The sequence below is a fragment of the Antedon mediterranea genome, chromosome 9 (genome assembly GCF_964355755.1).
Source record: "Antedon mediterranea chromosome 9, ecAntMedi1.1, whole genome shotgun sequence".
NCBI classification, from domain to species: Eukaryota; Metazoa; Echinodermata; class Crinoidea; order Comatulida; family Antedonidae; genus Antedon; species Antedon mediterranea.
The window spans coordinates 4,077,445-4,103,699 of record NC_092678.1 but is presented as its reverse complement, the minus strand read 5'-3'; the positions used below and the strand labels follow the sequence as shown (position 1 = coordinate 4,103,699).

Below are 26,255 nucleotides of genomic sequence, written 5' to 3'. Positions count from 1 at the left end.
TCGCAGTCGCACTATTTTTCATAAATAAAATCTCCTGTCTCTTTCGTGCCGTGTTTGAACTTTTCCATGGCAATTTTTTCTTCAGCCGATTTTCGCGCTTCCGTAAATTATTCGGTCTCCGTGGTATTGAGTTAAAGAAGTTTGGGGTGTTTTGGCAGCATAGATTCATGGAACAGTGCATGGTGGGAAATACGGTACCACTTGAAGCCCATGCTTCGTACGTATGAATACCATTTCAGGCCTATGTAAATATTTACGGATTAGGTATTAAACCGAAGAAGAACTCGGCACGTTAACAGATGAAGATCCTTTCAACGTCGATTTACCGTATTATTTACGAGATATCACAAAAAGTGCTAGCAAAAGGCTACAGCGCAGTGTTCAGGTTACGTTGTAAAATGGTATATATTTATGTGATGGTATGGAAGCCGACGATCAATGTTAAATACTCGGATGATTTATTGTAAATAGATATGTAGGACTAAGTGCTTACTTATAGTAAGATGTTGGTAATGCCATCGCAATACAACATCTAAAGTGATTTAAGCTACTGATCTTGGAAAAGTACGCTGATGGAGTCAAGCTACCGTATGTCATGGATTGGGTTAAATATAGGACCTAGTTTTATACTTTTGAGACCTCCGATGGTCACAGAAAAAATAATTCTCTCTATACTATTACGAATTGTTTAAGTGCACCTAATGCGATTAACATAAACCTACACTATCATACAAATAATAGAAAAGGGGTCTAAGTAATAATTCCTCTTACAATATTATTAAAACGATGATAATAGTCTGGAGAATTGACTCGTTGTGATTAAAAGATCTTTGTACTGAATCAAACAAATCAGGAAAACAAAGGCCACAGTATTTATAAAGATGTGCAATACATTGTAAGGCAACGTTAATCCAATTAAATCTATTTAACATTTAACAACAATTGCAATAAACGAGTATATAGAGTGGAGTCCTATGTCATTGCCTTCAAAACTATATATAGTCCATTGTCTGTACTTGATCAATTCTAGAAAACTATAATCTCAATCAACTAAACTTGGGAAAGTAGACCAGCATTCAATAACCTGGTAAGTTGTGACGTTTGAGGGCACTGTGGTGAGGTTGAGGGCGGATTTAACACACACAAAATTTCCACGTTTCCACTTCTTTTTCAAAATAAGTTGAATGTACTATCTGTTACTACCAGTAACAGATACATAATTATCTATCTTATAAGTATGCATCCTAATTTGAAGGTCAATATGAAATCACACATATTCGTTACCAGTATTAGATATTTATCCTATTTATCCTATAATTAATTATAAAATTTCTCTTGTTAGAGATGCAGTCGTTCAATTAAACATGACTTGATGCCGGCTGTTATACTCGTCGTCAAACTACCTATTTAGTATTACTATGTCTTTACATAACTTTCTCGTTTTACCTCTCTATATAGGTGTCTCATTACGAGGGTCAGTGGAGCTTTACGATAGGAATATTCGGCGTGGAATCCAATTGCACAGGGCTAATTACTGAAAATAACAGAAGCGAATTTGTTACGTATTGATGGCGGAGCGCACCGGCGACTTTTTCAGACGTTGAAACGACTGGACGCTATATGATCGGATCGTCATAGCTGTACATGGAAAAAGATAAATGGTGAGTTTTCTGGTCTGTTTTGTATTATCTCTTGTTTTGTCAGTAGGCCTAGGTTTTTTAGTATTTAAAGCTCTCAAATTCGCTGTAAGATTTGTGATACTATAAGAGGACATTTGACAATTGAATCGATTGTTTAGCTACTCCTCTGTAGGACTATAGTATTTTCATACTTATTGAATGTTAATATTGATTAACTTTCGTCAATGCATGTGATATTTTAAGACAATTTCATTCTATGCCGAGCAGCAGCAAAGTCTCTTGGAAATTACCAAAAATATAAATTACTGTTAATCATGTCCACGTCTGATTCGATATTTTTGGAAAATGTTCACATAAAGTGTTATTTCTTTTTAGCTATAATTTTCTAAAAGTAGCTTTAAACTCTAAAGGAAAACTATTAAAGAAAGTGAAAACCTCGTATTCCAACATCATAGATAGCTTATCAGGATAAAGTGTTCGTAAAGTGAAGTAAATTCATGTTTCTCTTTTGTAATCCTCGGCCCGACAGCCGATGGACAACATAAAACCTATAGGATTAGTATTGGTATGGTTCACTGACTGTATAGATGATATGATCCAGACAATCAACTTTCTATTTTCTGCGCAATCAAGTATGGTGGGCGTGATTGATAAACACATCTTGACCATGCGTGACTGTCATTAGGAATGGTTCACATTAAAGCAGTTTTCACGGGTCATAGTTACGCATGCTTGGTTCCCACTCTAAAAAAAATGGTCAAATTACGTGTGTTACGCGTTCAGATATGTAAACTAAATGTTGGTTCAGACTACGTCGTTACTACTTAAAGACTGGTTTACACTAGACATAATGTTGGAAAATTACACATAAAAATTACGCGATCGCATTCTAGCTTATTACATACTTTGGCTAATGAAGGCCACAAGTCGGGAAAAATCGATTTATGAACTAAATTATGAAACACGACCTTGTAAATACTATTTCTCTACTACTATTCCCATTAATTATTCAATATTATGAAATTAAAGTAATATCATTTACCTTATATCATGTATTATTATTTCTCTTCATGGTAAACCAGTTTCATTAATTTATCGGGTTTCAATACGATTATTATATTCAAATACAATGTGAAGTAAAACGATTGCTTGATATAATGTTTGTATACCATATACTTAGTTTATGAACGATAGCTGTAGGTTGGGTGAGTGTTATCTCGATCCCGTAGGGTCTGGTTATTTTTATAATATTTGGTATAGGCCTAAGCGATACACATTTGTTTGTTTTTGGTTTCAACTCTTTATAGTTGATTAAATGTAAATGTAAAATTAAACGTATGTTTGTTTACAGCCATGGAATTGTCCGCATACGGGTCTGGTTTTTCTTTATATAAAAAAAAATGTTATCGCGTGAAAATTGTGATTTGGGTTTCTAATATTTTTTTCCATTTGATATTTTAAATAAACATTTTCGGTTAAAAAGGACATTGTCATTACCAAAAGACATTCCATTGTCCCCGCAGGGGTCTGGATTATTTATAAAATAAAGGTTTTTTTTTATCACGTTGAACTGTGAATATTTTTTTTCCCAAAGGACATTGGCAGTAGCAGAACACGTGCCATTGTTCTATTTTTTAATTTCAAGTGTTTTTCTGAGAATTACTTTATTAACGACTACCGTATTTTAGCTGCGTGGGTTGATGATTATAATTACTAAATTGTTATTTTCAATTTGATAATTATTTACTAAATTGTTATTTTCAATTTGATAATTATTCGGTTACTGACATTATTCATTTCTATTCATATTTACATAATTCTTCGTTTGTGTTGACATCATTAGTAGAGGATTTTAAAGTTGTTGACGACGTCTATCCGTTATAGACCTATCTTTCGTTTCACGACGCATTTTCGCTGTTGTCGAGTTGAAAGTCATTCTGAGAGAATCAGAACATATCAAAAGCTTCACAGTATCATGATGTGTCCTGAACATGTAATAATTGGTTCCCTTTGGATTGGGTACCCACTTACTATGGGCTTAGTCCACTTTTACGATTTAGTAGTGGTTTGTGAGATTAATATTTAGATTTGTTGTGTTGAATTACTTTTTGCATGTTTAACTATAAATATAGGATATGATAGGCCTATGCACACGCAAGTGCCCGGCGGTCGGTTCTTAGGGTGGTCAATTGGTAATAAAATAATAATTCGAAATGATGCAGAAATATTGTCGGTCTTCCCATCCGAATAAGGACTCCTCTTTGGAGCAATGTTAACAAATTATCAGGTATAGTCTGATGGCAAATTAGGCTTCTCTGGGTATGAGAAGAAAGGTCGGGCGTGCTACCTGCTGTACATGGATATTCTGTTTATTTCATTTGGTTTACAAACTCGCTTCAGGTGATTTAATTTACTTTCGTATATACATGACTATTATGTTGCGTTTACTCCTACGTGAACTAGATACTTTCAATACAGGAAAAACTACTGAACGAAATCAACTAAAATCGCTTCAAAACGGTTTACTCTGCGGCTCAGTGGGTGCTTGTTGCCATCTCAATTGTCTCGAGTTTCAAACCCGGTGTTATTGAATTTGGTATAAATGAACACTATTCAAGTTTAAGTAAATGAAAATTGAAGAGTTTAACTCGAAACAATTTTGTGGATACTTGAGGGATTTTGCGTAATGAGTTCATGCTGAGGGAGTAGGGTTAGCCCCATAAGTTGCATTGCATCTATTTTATGTGGCTTTAAAATGATCGGATCCAATGGTTTTCTTTTTTATTGTTTTTGTTTATAGTTTTGGGATGACCAACTTTCTTTCATGGTCATGTATTGCGTCTTATAGTGGCAAGCAAGTGTAAAGCTCTGTCTAATTTTATGTGAAAAGAATGTGATGTGCCCATGGACACGATGATTATGACACGATCATATCACTACCATATTTGGGCACATTGTACTTTTTTTGTCAAACTAGTTTGAGAGTGTTGAAAGAGCTTTATTCATTGATCATTCATCTTTCGAGGATTTTATTTAAATATAATCAGGCCTTTGGTAATTTGATTTATACTTTATGTACATCATTTTGCGAGGTTATGTGTTCTTCTAACATAACTAAAATAAATATAATGCACAGTAGCTTTTGCTTGCTTTTCGTTACACATCAACATTTTAAACTCCACCCCCCCCCCCCCCCCCCAAACAGAGTTTGGGGGGAAATAAATTAACTTATTCTTTAAATGCATTCGAATCAGTAAGTCAATATGTACTATGTTACTACTGTATTATCTTCATGTTTAATATAGCAAGGGTAAAACACACTGCATCTCACCTAAAACATGCGACTTCTGACCATTTACAAACTGAATAAACCATTTATAACCAAAAGGTCAGCAAAAAGTACTTCCATCAGTTTTTTCCATGTGTAATATCTCCTTTTTAAAATACTTTTTTTAACTTTTTAACTTTTTAATGTTGTAAATTTTGATGTTTGAAAGCTTGTACCAATTTTATATGTAAATCTCTCGCAATTCAGTTTTATTTTATATATACTGCAAAGAGAAATATTGAATAAAAGCAGAATGAATGAAAAACAGTCCTAATGAAAGATCCGAATCCGTCCTTGTTATTACAACTATGTTTAACAATGAGCTGAATACCATATTTATAATCATTAATTACGCTTGCTCAAATTTGTAATAACTCATCTTTAAATCTTACGTGCGTCATCATATGTTGTTCTGAGCAGTAATGTACTTTGAATGAAAACAAAAATGTTGTTTTTGAAAACCACTCTGGTATCTTTGGCAAACTACATGTATGCTGTACGGTAACCTAAAATAATGCAACAAAATAAACAACGTTATAAACATTTCTCTTATTAATTAATCACAAACGAAACTGATAGGCCTACTAAAAAACGTATATTAATCAGCGTCCACGGTATATTTGAAAATGTGCATGACACACTCCTATCTGGTGCGTGCGTGTCTAAATATGGTGCAGTGGTACTGTAGATTTAATGGTTTAAAATGGAGAAAAAGAATTGTTGCTTCTTGACTTGGGAGCAATAGAAACAGGTTATTATCTGAGGTTAAAGGTAGAAATGCCAAAAAAAATCGTCTTTTGTACATTTTTATTAACAACAAAGCATTAACAGCATGTTCTCCTAACCAATTATGTTTGTTTAATAAAAAGTCAATAATCGAGAAAGATAAACGAACATCTGTGTACAATGTAAGTACCACATACATCAACAGTATTCTAAATAACAGAATTGCAATTTAATAGGCTGAGAAATACAAGTTATTATATTATAGGGCTGTCAGTAGTAACGATAGTGCGAAATATACATACATTCACCATTAAAAAACGAAATGTAAATTCATTTGTGGTAAACTTATTTTATATATATGGTCATGAACTTTCGCATAGTTTTACGCAGTTGAAACTATTATGTGTCATATGTCTTCAAACGAAGACATATAATCGATGTGAAATGCTTTTGATCTGAAAATCAATCAAACACATTTGATTCACTCAAACTCAAGTATTTCATGTCGTCTGGTCACTAAACTGCTTTACATACATTTAAACGAATGTTAATACACAGTCAAAGGTCACTGTTATATTTCATTTTTTGTTCACGATTGCGTAACACATAACAGTATAGGCATACATTGTAACGTAAATCATATTGTAAATTGTGTAAAGCACTGTAAAGTATACAAACTGAATCCTCTTTTTATTTAAGGCATAAATTATATGATAAAATACTCAATTGCTAACAAATCTCCGAACAAAACTTATCTAGGCCTAGTCTCAAGGGAGCATTTAACCTCCTTCACCTTATTTTTGTTCGTCTTTACAAAATAAATTTACTATTATCGGTTTTTTCCTTTGGTGAGATCCTAAACACATGAGTTTAAAGTCTAATTAAATGTATTTCATTTCAATTATATTAAGTTTCAACTAGCCCGTTTAGAATGTAACGCATGTAGGAGTAGCTATCGATTGTCGTTGATTTTTCGTCACTTAAAGGCGTACCATATATCACGCACGTGCATTTTACTCTCATCATCATGGAGTGCATGACATTTCTTTAGTTTGACATCACGGAGGGATACAGAGTTGATATGCATAGATACTTTTGGTACGCTTTATACTGTTTGCGACTCCTGCCTTTGACATTTACTAAAATATAGCAATAAATAGGTTTTCGAATTAATCTATTAATGGTAATTTTATTTGTAAGGACAAATATTCTTAGAACATAGCCTAATGCACTTTTTGAAAACGATAATTAGAACATCTTAAAAATTGTTTACGTCAAAATACAGTATCGCGTGACGTCACAGCAATTATTCTGTGAAACTTAAACTCAAAATTCTACTCAAAACCATGGAATATTTAATGTGTTTCATCGTGGCATTGAACATTTGCCATGCGGTGAAATGTTTATTCCGATTTTTATTTGTCAGTGAGGCGTTTTCTTTAAATTATTTACTGGGCTTGACAATCAAGGTGTGCACGTTATAAGTACCGTAGTATCATATTTCTGTAGTTATTATGAGCTCGGAGGCGAACAGTGGAGTAAGAATGATATTGGGTCACATGCTTTAACCGCTTAAGCCGTCTCCTGATCTAATGATATCGGAAAACACGCTAATTGGCAAAAACTCGACCCGCCTACCAGAGTACTCAATCTACGGAAAGCGTTTTATGCCATTTAACGCACTCGTTAGAAACCAATTTATATTGCAATTTACTTCCAAGGTTCATTTGCCTACGGGTTGCTGGCAGATGATCATCTGTCACAATGTATATAGCCGCTGAAGACAAGAGAAAAATCAGATTTCTGTTTGATGCGTCTTGATCATCATTACCTCGATTAAACATAAATACAGTACCTGTGATAAACATGGGACTTAATCATACTTGTCGTATTGCCATAAACCAAACCGAGGTAAGCCTAATTTGTTTATATAATATTTACAAATTTGATTTCACTACACGTATTGTATTAATTAGAACTACGGAGAAACGGAATGTTTTAATGATGTATTAATTAAGAATATTTCATATCTATTATAAGATGTTGACAATCAGTCATCTAATCGAGTATTTGTGACTGATCTATCTAGTTGCATAACGGTAGAAAGTAACCACTGTTGTATACAGTAACTACAGAATTTCCGCTCTTAAACATCCATCAATTTATCTGGCACTGAAAAAACTTTGATTACCTTTTCCGGAATACCGTACCGTTTCCGGAATACCGTACCGTTTCCGGAATACCGTACCGTTTTCGGAATATTTGTTTACATAGTTTCGGAATACCGTTTGCGGAATACCGATTGCGTAATACCGTTTGCGGAATTAATTTTCGGATTACCGTTTTTGGAATATTGTTTCCGGAAACTAGTTCCAGAATCGAACTCAGAAAATGTTATATAAGGGAATCCCAAGCTGGTTGGGCTTATACGAATCAAGTTTAGGTTGGATTCGACATAAGCATAAAAATCATTTGTCTTTTATTTGACATAGTAACAGGTTACATTGTATTTTAAAAATCTGAATGTGCATTAAAGCACCTGAATGAATTGGAAGTAGAAAAATGGAAATGCTTAGCTTAAAAAGTGCACGAAATGAAACAACGAACTTGAATAAAACGAGTGACTTGTGGCACCTGTTTGGCAATTATAACACTACAGTAGAAACATCTAACAGATGACATCCTTCAAATAAATGTTATTTAAAACATTTGTATAAGCCACTTGATTGACACAGAAAGCAAAATTATTTCAGGTAAAACATTGTAAATGTCAAAGATTGCACGCGATTCAAAATCAATGTCAAGTGCACGATGGATAGCAAAGCAAGCAAAATCCACCCTATCCCATTTTGAAAATTAGACCTAATAAATCAATTGAGAGTTACTGTAAGTAGGATACTGACAAACGTAATCTTTAAAAAAATATACCTGAAACAGTATACCCTCTTGTTTACATTTCGAGGATCTACCTTAAGCTTGATTTCCACGTACGTACGCCTAACGCAAGTAATTTAAATAATGACAAGCGACGGATCATCCGCTTGTGATTGGGCACATTACTTGCTCTGTAGGAAACGAGCTTTTTGATTACATTCTTCAATATCAACAAAATAAAAGACAACAATTGTCCGAGATCTATTGTTTCATTACACATTATAATCGTTTCGTCAGTGACGTGCATGGTAAGCTAAGAGTTACGCGCGCGTGCAAAGGTGGTGCCACCGTGGGATGATTTTTTTGGTTCCGGGTGATAGGAACTGAATTTTAATAACATTAAAATTGCATGAACTATCATGTTTCCAAACTGGTAACCAATGTGGTTTATTTAGCCTCAAGAAACCAGTACATAACATAGTTACATCGATCTGGTCTACTTTGTTGACCTACTTTTGAAGAGCAAAGACAATCATATGACCATTCTTATTAATTTCGTTTTCCCACTTAAGTAAGATAACAACAATGAAGGACGCCAGGGACAAACAAGATATCTTAATTGATTATCCACGAATCGTACGTAAATCGAAAATATACCAACCACTAATAAACGATACCGTAACACGTGTAACAATTATTATAAATGAGTGATATTTGACTAATTGAATTTGATCTTCTTCAATCCTACCGCCATTTGTTTTACTTTGTATGTTTTTTTTGGTGTTTAGTTGATTAATGTATCTCTTATTAAATTGAAATTAATGCATAGGACTATACCATAAATAATACATCTCTAAATAATAAAACACCGCTTTTATGGAGTATGGACGATTAAGTGCGTTTTGGTTTCTGTGTCGGGCCCGACGAGTAGTCTCGTCGGTAGAAAATTAAACATGTTTAAAGTTCTCGCGACAACCTAAAAACTACGTCCGACGCTATCTCAAGATGACTCGTCTCGTCGGAATTCAACTCAGAAAGCACCGACGTGTCAAGACGTTTCGTCGGGCCCCGTTGTACGACACTGTCTGACTTTGCCGTCATGGCCAATTCCAATTTGGTTTGATAGCTCCGGAAATGTTCCTATGGAAAGTAGTCCTGAATGAAAGAACCATCGGTTTAATCTTATTATCAGAGTCATGCTGTTTTTTGTATTGAAATATAAGAGTTTGACGGCAAATATCTATTAAAACCCATCAGGTGAATCTAATTAAACATGTACTACTCTTCCTCAATTTACCTGTCGTCGTGAACACCTGTGCTCCGCACTACACCTGTCGTATTTGTCTTGGTGCACAGAACATTACGCTAAGTTTATGATCTAAATGAATGGGTTCATATCAATATTGTAAAGGTCTCTCATTCAATTTTGGCACAAGGAATTTTTCGAGTGCTTGTTAATTAAACTACAGTAATTAAAATATATTAATCGAATTAAGATATTACCTTTATAACTAAGAGAATATACAAAAAGTGTTGTTCTTTCTCAAATGATGTGTTTATCAATGTTGTTTTCATACGAATATTTTTTTTTTAATTACTTAAACATGAAACATTTATTATGTGTTTCTTACTATGATGTCATGATATTTTTTTTCTTTTCTCTTATATTTATTTTAAGCATTATCACTGGTCGGTTATATGTTATTTTAAATCTTGTTAAAGTGTCGTATAAATCATAGTTACGAAAGCTCTTTTCATATCGATTCGATAGTCTGAGCGTCTCACTAAATGTATTTAATTATGACATTAATAATAGGTGCGTCATACACCGTCAATTCTCATATCACTTCGCATTAATATTATTTCAACCAATGGAACTAATGTCTATAGAATACATACTCCATTTCCCGGAGGTATTGTCCATTTCCTGCCTGGAATTCACAATAAAATTCAGGTACCTTGGTACCAGCAGTTGCTGCATATTAATATGTTCTAACCCCCAGGTGAGCTTTCAACACTGGTCTCATGTGGATAAACTAATGAAGCTCATTACATCGTATTTTTACCAAATTATACATTTCCGTTACACAGTAATTAATAGAAAAGAATGCAGAAACATCTCGCACTTACATATCATACACCTCGATGAATAAGTTTAAGGAAGTAATTGTTCTATTATATTAACACTTGGCCTGGGTACGCGAAACTGCGTTGTGCATAAAACCAGGGAAGCGTGAAAAACGCACTACGAAAGTAGATTCACACAATTTGGCATGCGGTTTCAAATGATGATGATGATGATGATGATGATGAACGGTACCACTTGGCTAATACAGTAGGCCTACTTCTAAATCCGCATTTCTTCATAATATCAATAGGCCTAAAGGAACGTCATATTGGTATAATTGCATAACAATACGTCACTGTTGCAAAATGTAAGAATATCATATTGGAAAAAGCAATTTTATTAATTTTAATTTATTTTATTATAGAGAAGAGCAAATGCAATTCTCTGACGGTGATTGAATTAGGTGTATATTCTAATTTATTTGAAACGTTGGGAAACCTAACACTACAGTAGTACAAAAGCAATGCAAGTTTAAACATGAAGGAATAGTTTCCTCATGGTTTTTTACGTACGAGATTAATGTCTATAGTTTAGAGAACGAGTATAAATTGTACTTTTCCTTGAAACTGTAAAAACAAATCTAGTAATAAATAACTGCAGTGAAGACATCTATTTAATTTTTTTTAAATTAAAATGTCATAATAGCCGATGTTTATCGCCCCAGATTATCTATATTTCAATACAGTTATTAAACTAATTCGAGAAATATGTGTCGAAGTACTGATGTCAAACTGATAATTAAAAAAAAAGATAAACAACTGGATCAATATGTCACTTAGAAGAGTTGAAATATTAATATAAAATTGAATTTCATTTACTCGAATTTTCTATTACTATCGATATTTTATTTCCGGTCCCATTGGTGATATTAACGACGTCATTATCGACATAATATACTATATTCATCTTTGTGCGCGCATCAACATTAATGTATCAATTATATCACATAATTGTCTAATTAATGTCAGACTATAGAATCCGAACATGGCCAAATAACCTATATTCGTATAAAGCCGAATGTATGAATTAAATTGTATTCAGCATGTAGGTCTACAAAGTGATTAGTATAATATGAATTTGTAGGAGTGTGACGCGCGCACCCACTTTTTTTTATGAAAGTGAAAGGTGCTTTCTGTCACCACGGGAATCGCATCTTCCATTCAACAGCAATTATTCAAACGTTTTCAAGGGTGGAGCGGATGACTATAGGGTCAATGTTAGAGAAATAACCGGAGAAAGACCTCTCGCGTGTAGGTAAATATCCTTCCTGAACAACACACCTTCAAAATATATCCCCTGGCTAAGTCCACCTCGGGTTATTATTTTTAGAATACAACAAACTCGAATCTCAAAATACTTCACAAATTACTTTTCATGGGTAGGAACTGTTATTTCCGTTGCGTTGCAGTGGGGTTTTGTTAGCGATAATTGCCTTTTGAAATTTGAAAACATTCTTGATCTGAAATCATGAAATTCGATTAGTCTTTTGATAGTAGTAATTCAGTCCTCCTCGTTCAACGTACGACTACATTTTGTAATCAAGTTTTAATGACGCGAGCACTTGTCAATATATATCATCTGCGCACTGGTGTGGACACGTCTGCAACGAAAATGGTAAGTCATCGCACGATACACCTTTCAAAATTGTTTAGTCTAGTCTACAATAATTTTCCTAGGGCAAATTACATTTTTTTTTGTTCAGTAGTAATATAATAGAAGGTCTTTAGATGACAAAATGGTTTAAGATATCAGCGACGCAAAAGGCCGATGTGCGCACGTACTGTACTATTATTATTTGAAGAAAGCCAAGTTGGCATCTCCTCGTAAAACACCAAATTAAAGCGCCATGTGGACCCAGTTTAAACCTTATGACGATCAGGTGGCAGGGGTGGGTGATTTTATATGTCCATGGTCATGATGACGACTGATTGTGGTAATGATCATAATGAGTATAATGAGGATACTGGTGAAGACTAATTGTGTTTGTGTCGACAACGTCGAGGACATTACTGCTGGCGGCATTATGATCGTTATCATTTTTAACTGCCAAGTACTATGCACTTGGAGTGGCGCAGACAACTAAAAACACCCCTCACAAGTTATGATTCAAATTATACCGCGCCTCGCAAGATACGCTCGTCTGAACGTACCTTTAGGGCTTCTAATTACATTTTTTGCGTTTAATGACCAACTGAATGAATGAATAAACGAGTAATCAGGGTTTCAATAAGTCAAATTAATCCAAGATAATTAGCCATAATGATGTACCGAATTAATTACATTTCTTTTAAAATGGCACCAACGGTTTAATTGGGGTCTACTCTATAATAAAACTCATTATGTCCTAATGGGTTTCAGTTTACTTATTCTTCGCTGAAAATTTTATTTTATTCCTTGAATGCTGAATTAAATATAATTCGTTGAATGAAATGAACGTTTTTCAAAATAAACTGTTTTGATTCAAGCGGATTCAAAATCCTGGTTCAATATTCGGAAACAACAACCAACTGATTAATTTCGCTGAATGAGTTAACAGTGTTCGTACCATGTTCTAACGTAAGTTACCATCAATTTACTATTATGTTTTAAAATGAATTCTTAATAAAAAAGGAATATTTTAAAGAAATTCCAGAAATTTTTCATAATCGGTGAGTATATGCGTTATTTCACCACAAAAAAACCTCTTGATCACGTGTTATTTAAAAAAAAATTAATGGATCGATATTTTCCGGAAGCGTATGATATCAGAGAATATCAGTCTCAATTTAAAGATAAAAATGGGAGATTAATAATAAAGTATGATAATATCATTTATTCTATGTATTTATGATATCTTAAGGTGCGCGCAGCTGTAACATGATAAACTAACCTTGACCGAATGCCCGATCGCCTGTAGATAGGCGTTACCTACTATTATTCTATCTTCTATTTATAGGTTGTGGGCAGTGAATATATAAGAAGTATGTTCTTTTTTAAAAATTGGTTTCTTAAATTGGTCGAAAAATTTATCTTTTTACAACTTTTGTAGAGGGAATAAATTGTATTGTTTTGTCTTGCATACATTTATGGATTCAAAATCATCCTATTTTTTTCATTATTTTTCAGCGATTTCAGCAAATTTAATGTGTTTTTTAAATGTGAAATTTGTTTGGAATCTTTGTAAAGTATTCTATCTTTTTGTGTTTGTTTTTCTGTAAAATTTTTCCTCAATTTAGACGCAGAATTCATATAATATAAACATTTTTTTTATTTCAAATCATCTATATACCAAATTTAGATAGATGTTTAAATTTACATTAATTATAATGCCAGGGAAACGGGTGATTAATGTTCACGATTTGTATCAATCAGTACCGTCGTAACTTTCGTCGAAGCCTCATAAAGAACAGTCCTTTTTCTTATAGCATATGCTAATATTATTAGCAAGTGGTACGACCTTGAAAGTGGTACGACCTTGGTACGCGCGTAAATGGCGCAGCACGTGGGAAATTCACGGTATAGCATTACGCGACGGTAAAAGCAGTGCAGTATTTTTAACGAAACTCGAAATTTGGTAAGAATGTTATTATTGCAACCGGTAAATATTTCTTGTATACTCTAGTTACCAAAATGTTAACAATGTTTTATGATGATTGATTAATTGAGGTGATCTCAACAAATTAGTAAAAACGTACGCATGGCAATAATTAAGCACGAGAAAACAGTTCACCATGTGGAAGTATGGATACTATTCTCCATTGTCAAGTATTGGATTGATCACTAAATAAAACATTTCCGGATAGAGATCAATCATTTAGGTTTATTATTGTTCGACAATGGCGTACGTTTGATGATTTAGTGACATGATCACAACATTTATATCGGCGGTGGATTACGATCAACGTGCACGTCACTTAAATTACGCTTATTATATTACAAATGGCGTTTTCGTTTCGTAATTAACACTGTAATACCATAATACGCAAAGATTAGTCTATTCTAAATATAAATCACAGCAAGGAGAAAATATGAAACGACAAAATAAGAAGTATAATTATTTAAGTATTTTTTTCAACATGCACAGTTTTTTCTCCATGGATGCTCGACAACATGCGTGGGTCAAAACTATATCTTCCTTAATTTCCTATACAGCGTTGTTACGGGTAAATTAACGTGTGGTTTGTCTTGGATATATGGATATGGTTCAGTTTAATTAAATTCCTATACTGCTGAGGTCTAAGAATATCAACATATGGATTTGGTCCACCGGTGAAACATGGACTCGATCTGAAATATGAACACTGTGTATAAAAATACCTGATATCAATTACATTGGCGAGAAATTAATATCACTAGTTCAACAGGTCAAACATCTTCTAGACCTACGGTTTCTACAATGTTACGATAGAGGCACATTACACAGATCGTGTCTCCAAGGGGCGTATATATTAAAGTAAATAATCCCCAACTTTACACCATGTACAAAAAGTATATAGGTAAAGCTGTGTTTACACCATGCCGAGATTTGAGCCACGTTGCGCTTAACGACACTTGCGTTCGCATTTGTTCCGAAATCATTTCTATGGTGTCGAGCAAATTTTAAAAAGACTGCTGAAATAACATGCATTACATGTACACGGGATATGATAAATCTAACCTAATTTACATAAAAGTATTCAATGATAGTAAAAATGTTGTGTTTGATTAGAAACAATCTTGAATATATTATATATATATATATGTATGCACAAATGAATACGTCCTGAAATGGTATACGAAGTATTCACATCACATATACCTGGTCAATTATGATTTGGTACTATTACTGGGTTCATTTATGTTAGTCGAACGTGATCTTTCATCTCATTTTCTTAGAAAATCAGAGCACGTTTCAGAAGTCGATTAGCATTTGATAGAAGAGATATTGACACTCTTCCATTTTCAAGATGGGTGCACGTTTTCGCGAAGCCTCGGGTAACATCGTCTGAACCGAAAAATAATGTACACTGTGGAGTGGGAGGACAGAACTCAAGGAATCTTGAACATATTCTACGATTCTCTCCTCTCATTCGAAAGGTATCTGAATATTTGTTCAAGCTCTTGACAATGGAACCGTTTCTATCTCGTAGGCCTAAAGGTTAGGTACTATAAGTGTATTATTCGACGGTTTATACATTTGCAAGACATTTAAAAACTATTTTGATTTGAAAATAAGGTATAATTTTTTATTATATTAATTATAGATGAACATTTTTTGGTCGTTAACAAATGTGTTCGTGACGTTTTCCACTTGAAATGAATAATTACTATCTAAAGGCCAAGTCATCATTGTCGTTAAAATGACCGTGGATTTTGTTTTACATATTAAACATGTATTATAGTTAATACAAATTATTTTGAAGGTTATGCAATACTTAATGTAGCCTACTGTCTAATAAATCAAAATTTTGAATTGAAATTATTTTACGAATTGTTATGTTAAAGCTCAGGTACAGGCATGAATTTTAAGTATAGTATCTGGCTAATTGTACATAAATAAAATATTTGTAACAGAAATCATGACGAAAAAACATGAATTTTCCTGGTCAAATACAAAATTTTGCAAAATTCTGTCATAAAAACCAGGAAGACGTTTTTCAGTAGTTAGGTAGTTACTCCCTAGAAGGTGAAAAAAAGATGGTGGATATATGGTGGATAATTTTTGCTATATCATGAAAATAAAAATCTGAAGTTGAATAAAAATACCAGAAATGTAAAATTCAAGTTATATTACCTATATTTAGTCATCTGATAACATTTTTTACCACAGCGTTTATTTTTCATAGCTTTTTAAAATGCCTCTCTACAAAATTTGTGTACAAAAGAATAGAGATTTTACTGTGTAATTTGAACTATCCCCCACTGATAAGAAAGTGCTTATTTTCAACAAGCTCGTGTAACACAAATAAAATCCCAAAAATTATGAAGCATAGGGGAAACTATAGATCGATAATTATTGGAATGTATGATAAATAGAAATTTTTTAACAAAGAACTACTCTCTCCACACCCTTGTGACATGGATATGAGACAAACTCGGACCCTTGGTTGTGCCAAAAAGGTGTTACTTGGAGGGATGATTATCAAATTTATGACTACTAACATACATACATGTTATTTTAATCGTTATTTGAAAGGATTGTTTTTAATCAATGTATAAATCAACAAAATTAACTATCACTTGCATACGCATTGCAGCTGCGTGCAGAAAATGAAATCAGTTACGATGCGCAGTATCACTTTTCTTGCTAATGATGAAGTATACAAATTATGTATGGTAAAAATCAGCATTTTTTAGCTGCTAATACAAACGAATTAGAAAATAGCAAAGCCTTCGATAGGATTATTAATTGCTTTAAGCCACGGCTGCCATTAAAAAAATATATTACCAATTTGTCAAAAAAGACGTCTACCAATGTCGCTCAAAGCTGGCGAAGCTACCAGCCACGAGGCAACATATACGTGTTTGCATCAACTTCTGTGTTTCCAAATATTTTTTTAGGCGTATAGCCCTATTCAAATGTGTTTTACTGCGCTTAGTGCGTGATGCTTACTGTATATTTTTAGCAAGGAAGCATCAATTGCGTACAGGTGGTGATCTATCGGATGATTGCCTTTAAATGTTTCATAAAATATCAGATTTGATTTCAGTTGCGTTAACAAAATTAGAAAGATCGTAAATTAAACATAAATTATTAATACTGTAATATAAATTATTAATTTAATTTTTGACTTTTATGTTTTTACAGCTTGTTGGTTTCACATTATGTAGATGTTTCCTAATGTAGTTTTCCTTTTCTCCAGATTTCAGATGTTGAAAGGTGCGATGCTCTAACGATTTTTTGTTAGTTGGATATAATGGATCAACAACTTTCTTCGCAAATGCAATTTTCACATCCGGTTCAACGAGATGCAACTATTGAAACTAGCGGTACAAACTCATCAACTACAAATGATAATGACGCTACTACTATGTCCTTAACAATAGTAATACCGGTCGCAACGTTTATGGTATGCGTCAGTATTGTAACATTTATCGGTAACGCGTTAGTGATACACGCAATCAGAACTGAAAAGCGTTTACAGACAGTCAGTAACTATTTTATAATGAGTCTTGCAGTGGCAGACATGTTGATAGGAATGATCGTAACGCCATTAAGTATGTTTCTATTTGTTAGCGATAAATGGATCCTAGGAATACCCGTATGTCAAGCGTGGTTATCGGTTGATTATGTCTGTAGCACAGCGTCTATCTTTAATTTATTTATACTAAGTTTAGACCGCTATTGGTCAATTACGTCACCGTTACGATATATTCGAAAAAGAACGGTAAAACGGGCTTCCGTCATGATATCATTTGTTTGGATTTTTTCATCTTTGTGGATTATACCGATTTTATTTTGGCATTTAGTTTTTCTGGATGGACAGCGAAGTATTGCTAGCGATACATGCGAGACTGAATTTTATAACAATCTCATTTTTAAGATAATCACTGCGGCGTTCAATTTCTACATCCCACTGTTTATTATGATCTATATATACATACGAATATATTGGGAGATTAGGAGACGAAGTGAGTTAGCAGTTGGAAGAAAAACATATGGATTTAAAAAGAAAAGCATTGATGAAGAAGCACGTATTGTTACGCAACAATTGGATTTAACAAGCGCACAGGGCGGATCATTTGGAGACGAATTCGATTATGAATACGAGTCACTGAGTACAAGTAAAGAAGGGACAATTTGTAACGACACTCCTAAGAAAAATAACGCCATCAACCGACCAAACCACAACGGCTGTGAACAATTAGAGGAATTACTGAAATTGAAACACGTGGGACATACATCGACAGAAATAGAAATCGAAGATGATGATGACTTAAAAGAGAATGGATATCAGGTCGATTCAAACAGTAATTTTGAAATGGATTTATCAGAAATGACGTCAAAACTCAGTGCAGAAGCAGACAATGAAAACATAAACGAAAAACAATTTTTACAAAATGGATTGTCATCCCCGAAATTACACTTACGACGATGTACAAGTAATTTGGAATATATACCACCGGAATTTACCAATAACACGTACGTTTCAACGGATGCAAAGAAAGAAGAAACAAACACGAGCCAACAAACGCAATCAAAAGTCCCGCCCAAAAAACGGCGGGTACGTCGGACTGTCAGCAGCCAACAGTTCGAAGCGTCTTCGTACATGGCGTTGCAAACCGTCAAAGAGAACGAGGAAGCGATTAGTATTCAAAATCATAATAGCGTAATGTTACAATGTATGAAATCCAAATCGGCTTCGTTCCCACGGCAAAAACACATTCAGGGTAGGCCATCTTTAGTGCCACGCTCTAACGGAGACGCCGGTTCGGGATTTTCCAGAACTGCGTCACTATCCAGGAAAATAGGGATGAGTCTACAAACCGGGATTGCTGGTGAAACTCTCGGGAAGATAAAACGATTTTCATTGAGCAAGGAAAAGAAAGCTTTGAAGCAACTAGGAGCCATTGTTGGATGTTTTGTTATTTGCTGGTTACCGTATTTTGTTGTTTTTATGATCGTTCCATTCTGTGAAAACTGTGTTAATGAACATTTTTATTATTCCACCATTTGGTTAGGCTATATAAACTCCGCAATGAATCCGTTTATATATCCACTATGTAACAATAACTTTAGAATTGCGTTTAAACGAATGTTAAGATTAAATAAGTCCCCATCTATAAACACGGCGACTGTCGACCGCTGATGATGTTGCTGTTTGACTGACAAACAAACGGACAGATTAGACTTTGGTTGGATATTATTTTGACATTACAGATTGACAAGGCGTTGCTAAATTATAATAATAGACGAAGATTAATAGATCAATCCTACAACATTACGGTACCAATAATTGGCAGGCAGACTAACGTGCGAACAGGACATGACATAAAGACAGTGGACCAATAGACAGACTGGTACATCGATGGACAGAGAAATATTAAAAATAGCAATTGTTTTACCCTGACATTTATTAGGAAGGTCTATAAGACTAAGTTAATTTTGAGTATTTATGTATGCTCAAAAGAGAAACAACTACTGCAATGTATTATGGTATTGCTATACTTTTCTATCTATTTGTATGTATTTGTCTCTTTTATACTATTGATGTTAAGAAAAAGTCTAAATCATATTAGAATTAAACATAATTGACCATAAATAAAATTAAAATAAGATATTAGGTCATAGAATATAACTACTACATTATAACGTAGTTCTTCATGTCATCCCACCGAATAGCATTGTACCTCCGTGACAATTGAGCGTACACGTAGGGCCTACACCATATGGCATTTATAGATTAAAATGGGCCTAACATCCGTGAGATCTATAGACAAGTTACCATATTAAAAACGGAATTGATCCCAAAATTAAATTACTGAAAAAACTGAATTAACTATTATTACACCATTAGTTAATATTGTAGTTCTAAAAAAAACTCAAACTATTTGTAGAAATCAGTAGTAGCATTACAAGTATGCCAACCATCTAATGATATACTTAGACCAGCTATTCTAGACAGGAATGTAGGCTACACGTTAATCCAAATTGCACTATGTGTTATATTCCCGACGACAAATGAAACAAAATTCAAACATATCAAAAAAAAGCGAAATAGTTGAGTGTGTTAACGAGTTGTATATAAATGGGGAAGGGAGACGACCTGATCCATTTATTCATAATTAAAGAGTATGCAAAAGGTATCACATATACAAATAGACATTTTGAAAGTATATTATCAATGGAACAAATATCAAGGCATTTATAAATGACTACTCTTAAATACAAACTCAAACATTACAGACTGTCATGGGCTTTAATTGCAAAAGAATGAAATTCAACTTAATGGGGTTAAAGAAGTGTTTAAATGCAAGGGAAGACATTGAAAGTGACTTGTAATGGTAATGAATAGAGGAAGTTAACACATGCGGCAAGAACCCGTTGATTAAGCGTACTGGTTCCCACTAGCGACGCAACACAAGGGCGTAACGCAAGTGAATTGACCCATCACAAGCGATGGCTTATTCGCTTGTGATTGCTAAACTGTCTATAACTTCGCTTGTCATTGGTTAAAACGCTTGCGTTGCGTTTACGTCCATGCGTTACGTTCTAGTGGGAACCAAGCTTCACATAGATCAACGTTTGTGCGAGAACATCAACTTAAAACATCGTTACGTAACATATAACGCCAATGTTAATGTAATTGGCCTGTTTACAATTAAAGACGGTGAATTGGTGAAAATAATATTGTATGCGTGTTGCTAGAAATAGATAATTATTATCTTATTTCATAAGAACATTTTATTTTTATTTTGTAACTTGATTATCAAAGTACAGTATTTATAAAGTACAGTTGTTGTGTGTCAATGTGTAGGCAATTATCATAATCGAATAAACTGTAACTGTTGTTGGCAACTAAATGGCCTAGACTTCGATTACACATGAAAAACGTGTTATGCAAAGCAAGAGCGTAACCAACATATACGCATATACCAAAAACATGCGTTCCCAATCCTTCCAATGAGTTTATTTAGATTGGCTAGAGGGCGTACTCAAGATATGGTCATTGACCAACTATAGTATGACTACCGTTGATGGCGGAAGCTATGATGCCCGAGAGCATCAGTGCAAATTACGAGTTTGTTGCTTTCTAGTAAAACAGATGTAGCCTACTGTACATATAATCCTGCTCGGATGTTCATAAAATGTATATTTTTGTTTTCAAGTATTTATTTAAACCATCCAAAGTATGTTCTAAATGTTTTTTATGTTCCACTTGGTTTATACAGTATTTGACATTGACAAAAATTAAATTACATTTAGGATTCAAAATAATGTATGTATTTGTGTATTTTTTTTGTATTAAAACCTTTCGATTGAACAAATAATAGTGGTACACTCTCAGACGAAAAATATATCAATACCAAAAATATTTGTATACAGTAGTACTGTATATACATAACGTATTTAGAGAACCAATAAATAAATAGACCACAGGTTCTTTCTCACCCTCAATTAGTTAAATAGAGTAAATAAATAGTCATAATACAGTATAATCATAAATAAATTAGTCCAACTGAGCATTTTTAATTGTTTGATAAAAGTACAGAACCTGTACTATTAAACCACTTACCTTAAAGCATCATTGTACTTGGTCGCCATTGTCACACAAAAACAAAGAAAGCACATGTGTGTTCCAATCTATTTGATCCAGATGGAATACTTTATATTCAGATTTGGTTACGTATAACACAAGTTTCTATTTCAGAATGTAATTTTTCCTTCATTCCTTTTGGAAAGAAATTCTTCCTATGATTTGTATAAAAGGGAAAAAACAATTAGAAAAACGAAATTTGGCATGGCCTATATACTGTACAACTGTATAAAGTATAGACATATGAAATGATACAGGGACATTTAATGTCACTTTCCCTGGTTAGTATTCATTATCATACCAAAGTGGACATTTTAATATGAGGGATTTTAAGAAAAATTAGGCCTACCTTCGTTGAACCACGACGGCCTCCACCTCGAATTAAGCATACCTTTATTGAATTAAACTCTTACAACATCGCCACACGTCAGACAATACCTAACGGTGCGATTTGCCAAAATAGAATGAATATAGATTCCAATAAATGGCACACTTGTAACAACTTTAAAACTAAAGCTAAAAATGTATATATTTTTATCTATTTTGTAAATTTCCCATGCCTATGCATCTCTAGACAATTTATATCGTAATGTATTACAAATACTGCATTTATACAAATATAATATTTACTGAATTTGAATCAACATTTTTTTTTAACAGTGGCACACATGCGTAGATGGTGCTTCCATACAAAATTAAAACAACACAGTTACTAAAAAACCATATAAAAACGATTCACTTTCTACTTTTAGTTCATAATTGGGGGTTAGCGCGAACGCAGTCCCCCGCTACCATAAATTTTACACCCGAGTTCCCTACATTTGAGGGAATCGCAACGGTCAACCACAGCGTAAATGTGCAATGCCATGGCCTCGCGCTGGGAGGACTTCCTTCTTGATCAAAGTCACTCCTGTGCCAGGTAAGTATGCTTGACACGTGTTCAGGACAATACCTATGTCAAAAAACTTTACATACATTTTTAGTGTCATAATGGTATCCTACCATTTCACTTTTTTTGTACATTCTTGTATTACATAAAACAAAACATTAATCTTAGTAAACAAAAATTCAATTACAGTGTTACAATATTTTTCCTGAAAAAACAGTTAAACAACATTTCAAATATTTTTAAACAAATCATGAATATTTATGAGGAAGAGCGCCCTCTTTACAAGATCGTTTTATCGTATCACGTTACAAGATGAAATATTCTGCTAATGACATTAGTGTTTGCGTATTATATAAAATATTAAGTAACGTTACATTATTATTGCATCATTTATCTATTTGAACTTGCACCTTTAAATCGGTGGCAGTCAATAACACTCTGGTGCGAGTGTGTAAAAGTAAATAATTAATACAACTAACATTGTATTTTGAAAATAAATGTATAATATCTACACACCCAATGTGAGAGTACAGTATAACTAAAAATCAATTTTAAAAAAAGGAGAAAAACATATCAAAAATAAAAAGGTAATTGATAAAACTATCGTACAGTATGGATTGAAAATGTTTAATAAAGTTTTTTATGTAGGCCTACTGAATATACTGTATATGTATAATTTTTAAGGGGTGTATTTTTTGTGGTTAACCACCACCTTTATTCAATAAATATTTTTTAAGTGTGAGGATTAATTCATAATTTCTATACATTTTCTCGTTGTTTTTTTTAAATCTCTTTAATAACACTATTTCTATTCTTAACCTTTATACATTATTGCATACTACTGTACTATCCATACTGAATACTCAACATTATTCTGTGAATAAAAGACGTACTTTCGTAGTTCTATACGTTGCATAACGGGTAGAGCGACGTAAAGCCATACAGTATATATTTATAGGAATCATCTTTATATCGGTGGCACACATTATCAGTTAATGGTGCTTCAATTTTACAGACAAAAATACAAATAACATAAACTACAAAGTTCTAAATACTAACACATAATATCAGATTAATTATAATGTGTTTATACTACAATTCTACTTTTAGTTCATAATTGGGGGTTAGCGCGAACGCAGTCCCCCGCTACCATAAATTTTACACCCGAGTTCCCTACATTTGAGGGAATCGCAACGGTCAACCACAGCGTAAATGTGCAATGCCATGGCCTCGCGCTGGGAGGACTTCCTTCTTGATCAAAGTCACTCCTGTGCCAGGTAAGTATGCTTAACACGTGTTCAGGACAATACCTATATCAACAAACTTTACATACATTTTTAGTGTCATAATGGAATCCTAAAATTACATTTTTTTGGGTAAATTCTTGGATTACTATTACATAGGCCTAAACAAAAACATTAGGCCTAATGTAAATAAACAAATATTCAATTATTACAATATTTTTTAAGTAAATAACAGTTTAAACAATATTTCAAATAATTTTTCAACAAATCATGAATATTTATGAGTAATAGCGGACTCTTTACAATATCTTTTGAACGTATCAGGTTACTAGTTGAAATATTCTGTTAATAACATTAGTGTTCGCATATTACATAAAATATTAAGTAACGTTACATTATTATTGCATGATTTATTTATTTTAACTTACACCTTTAAATCGGTGGCAATATTAAAAATTATTTTTAAACAAATCATGAATATTTATGAGGAAGAGCGCCCTCTTTACAAGATCTTTTGATCGTATCACGTTACAAATCATGAATACTTATGAGAAATCGCTATCTTTTCAAGTCTTGTGCGGATTACAAGAAAACAGAATTTTATTTTTTAAAGGTAAATATTTTTACTTATAACATTCATTTTTCCATAAATATGAATACAAGCATCAATTAACTAAGTTCAATATCCCGTACATGTAGGTAGTGGAATATCGTTTCAGTTAATAACAATCTAATCCTTACGATAACGAATACATGTTTCATGAATATTTATGAGTAATAGCGCCCTCTTTCTAGGATCTTGCGGTCAATATTTAGTACAGTAGTACCTTAATTAACAGAAACGTTTTTTTTACCAGATTACTACAGTATTTCTGCTCGCAACATTATTTTTTATATCAATAAGTTTTATATAAATTTTAGTTCAATAATTGCATATGTAGGTAGCGTAACATTGTTTCAATCTCATCCTAAATCATCAAATAAGGCATATTGATAATGGCGCCCTCTTTCTTAAATCACATCAAGGAAAAACATTTTGACATTGTTTCAATCTCATCCTACGATAATAAATTATCAAATAAGGCATATTGATAATGGCGCCCTCTTTCTTAAATCACATCAAGGAAAAACATTTTGAAACGCACACTGTACCATACAGGCAAATAAACATTTTTATACCACTTAACTCAAAGTTTTAGAATAACAACAGGATATTGCAGTATTTTTTTCTTTTTTTTTTGGGTAAATTATTTGTAATACTGTATATTTTTATATAGTACAGTATATATAAAAAAATAAATTGTAGCACTAAGAAAAGCTGATGGAAATGATTTGGCTGATAAAGTTACAGTTCCCTGAATCATACATCACTGGAAGACAACAGAATTGCAGTTAAAGGAACTCAACTGATTATCATACATCACTCTGAAGGATGAGAGAAAACTGCAGTTGGGGGAATTAAATCATATAGCATCACTTGAACAGCACAACAGATCTGCAGTTAAGGGAACTCAGCTGATCACCATACATCACTGAAGGATGAGAAGAAACTACAGTTGAGGGAATTCAATCATAGCATCACTGGAAGACAACAGAACTGCAGTTAACCGATTATCATACATCACTGAAGGATGAGAGGAAACTGCAGTTGAGAGAATTCAATAACATCACTGGAAGACAACAGAACTACAGTTAAGGGAACTCAACTGATCATCATACATCACTGAAGGATGAGAGGAAATGCAGTTGAGGGAATTCAATCATAACATCACTGAAAGACAACAGAACTGCAAGGGAACTCAACTGATTTATCATATATCACTGAAAGATGAGGGGAAACTGCAGTTGAGAGAATTCAATAATAACATCACTGGAAGACAACAGAACTGCAGTTAAAGGGAACTCAACTGATCACCATACATCACTGAAAGATGAGAGGAAACTGCAGTTGAGGGAATTCAATCATAGCATCACTGGAAGACAACAGAACTGCAGTTAACTGATTATCATACATCACTGAAGGATGAGAGGAAACTGCAGTTGAGAGAATTCAATAATAACATCACTGGAAGACAACAGAACTGCAGTTAAGGGAACTCAACTGATTTATCATATATCACTGAAGGATGAGAGGAAACTGCAGTTGAGGTAATTCAATCATAACATCACTGGAAGACAACAGAACTGCAGTTAAGGGAACTCAACTGATT

The 26,255-nt window shown here is 33.4% G+C and overlaps 1 protein-coding gene, 1 long non-coding RNA gene and 2 other non-coding genes across 4 annotated transcripts in view; 1 reads left to right on the top strand and 3 right to left on the bottom strand.

Annotated features, from left to right (window-relative positions):
- The window catches only part of LOC140058491 (uncharacterized), a 33,011-nt gene extending 10,481 nt beyond the window's left edge, over window positions 1-22,530 (bottom strand). Inside the window, exon 1 of the long non-coding RNA XR_011847012.1 lies at window positions 21,892-22,530. This is a non-coding gene — a long non-coding RNA (uncharacterized lncRNA). The remainder of the gene's footprint in view (window positions 1-21,891) is intronic.
- LOC140058489 (histamine H1 receptor-like) lies at window positions 1,641-21,499 on the top strand. The gene is made up of 2 exons (XM_072104115.1): window positions 1,641-1,661; window positions 17,518-21,499. The coding sequence occupies exon 2, from the start codon at window positions 17,572-17,574 to the stop codon at window positions 19,462-19,464; it is 1,893 nt and encodes a 630-aa protein (XP_071960216.1). The 5' UTR covers window positions 1,641-1,661; window positions 17,518-17,571; the 3' UTR covers window positions 19,465-21,499.
- A 142-nt stretch (window positions 22,531-22,672) lies between the features above and the next one.
- Window positions 22,673-22,839, bottom strand: LOC140059633 (U1 spliceosomal RNA). The gene has a single exon (XR_011847241.1). It is a non-coding gene; the product is annotated as a U1 spliceosomal RNA (small nuclear RNA).
- Window positions 22,840-23,919: 1,080 nt separating this feature from the next.
- Window positions 23,920-24,086, bottom strand: LOC140059632 (U1 spliceosomal RNA). The gene has a single exon (XR_011847240.1). It is a non-coding gene; the product is annotated as a U1 spliceosomal RNA (small nuclear RNA).
- Between the last annotated feature and the right edge of the window lie 2,169 nt (window positions 24,087-26,255).

Bases quoted from the DNA above. Each gene is read 5' to 3' on its own strand.
- LOC140058489 (XM_072104115.1), top strand. From the start codon at position 17,572: ATGGATCAACAACTTTCTTCGCAAATGCAATTTTCACATCCGGTTCAA.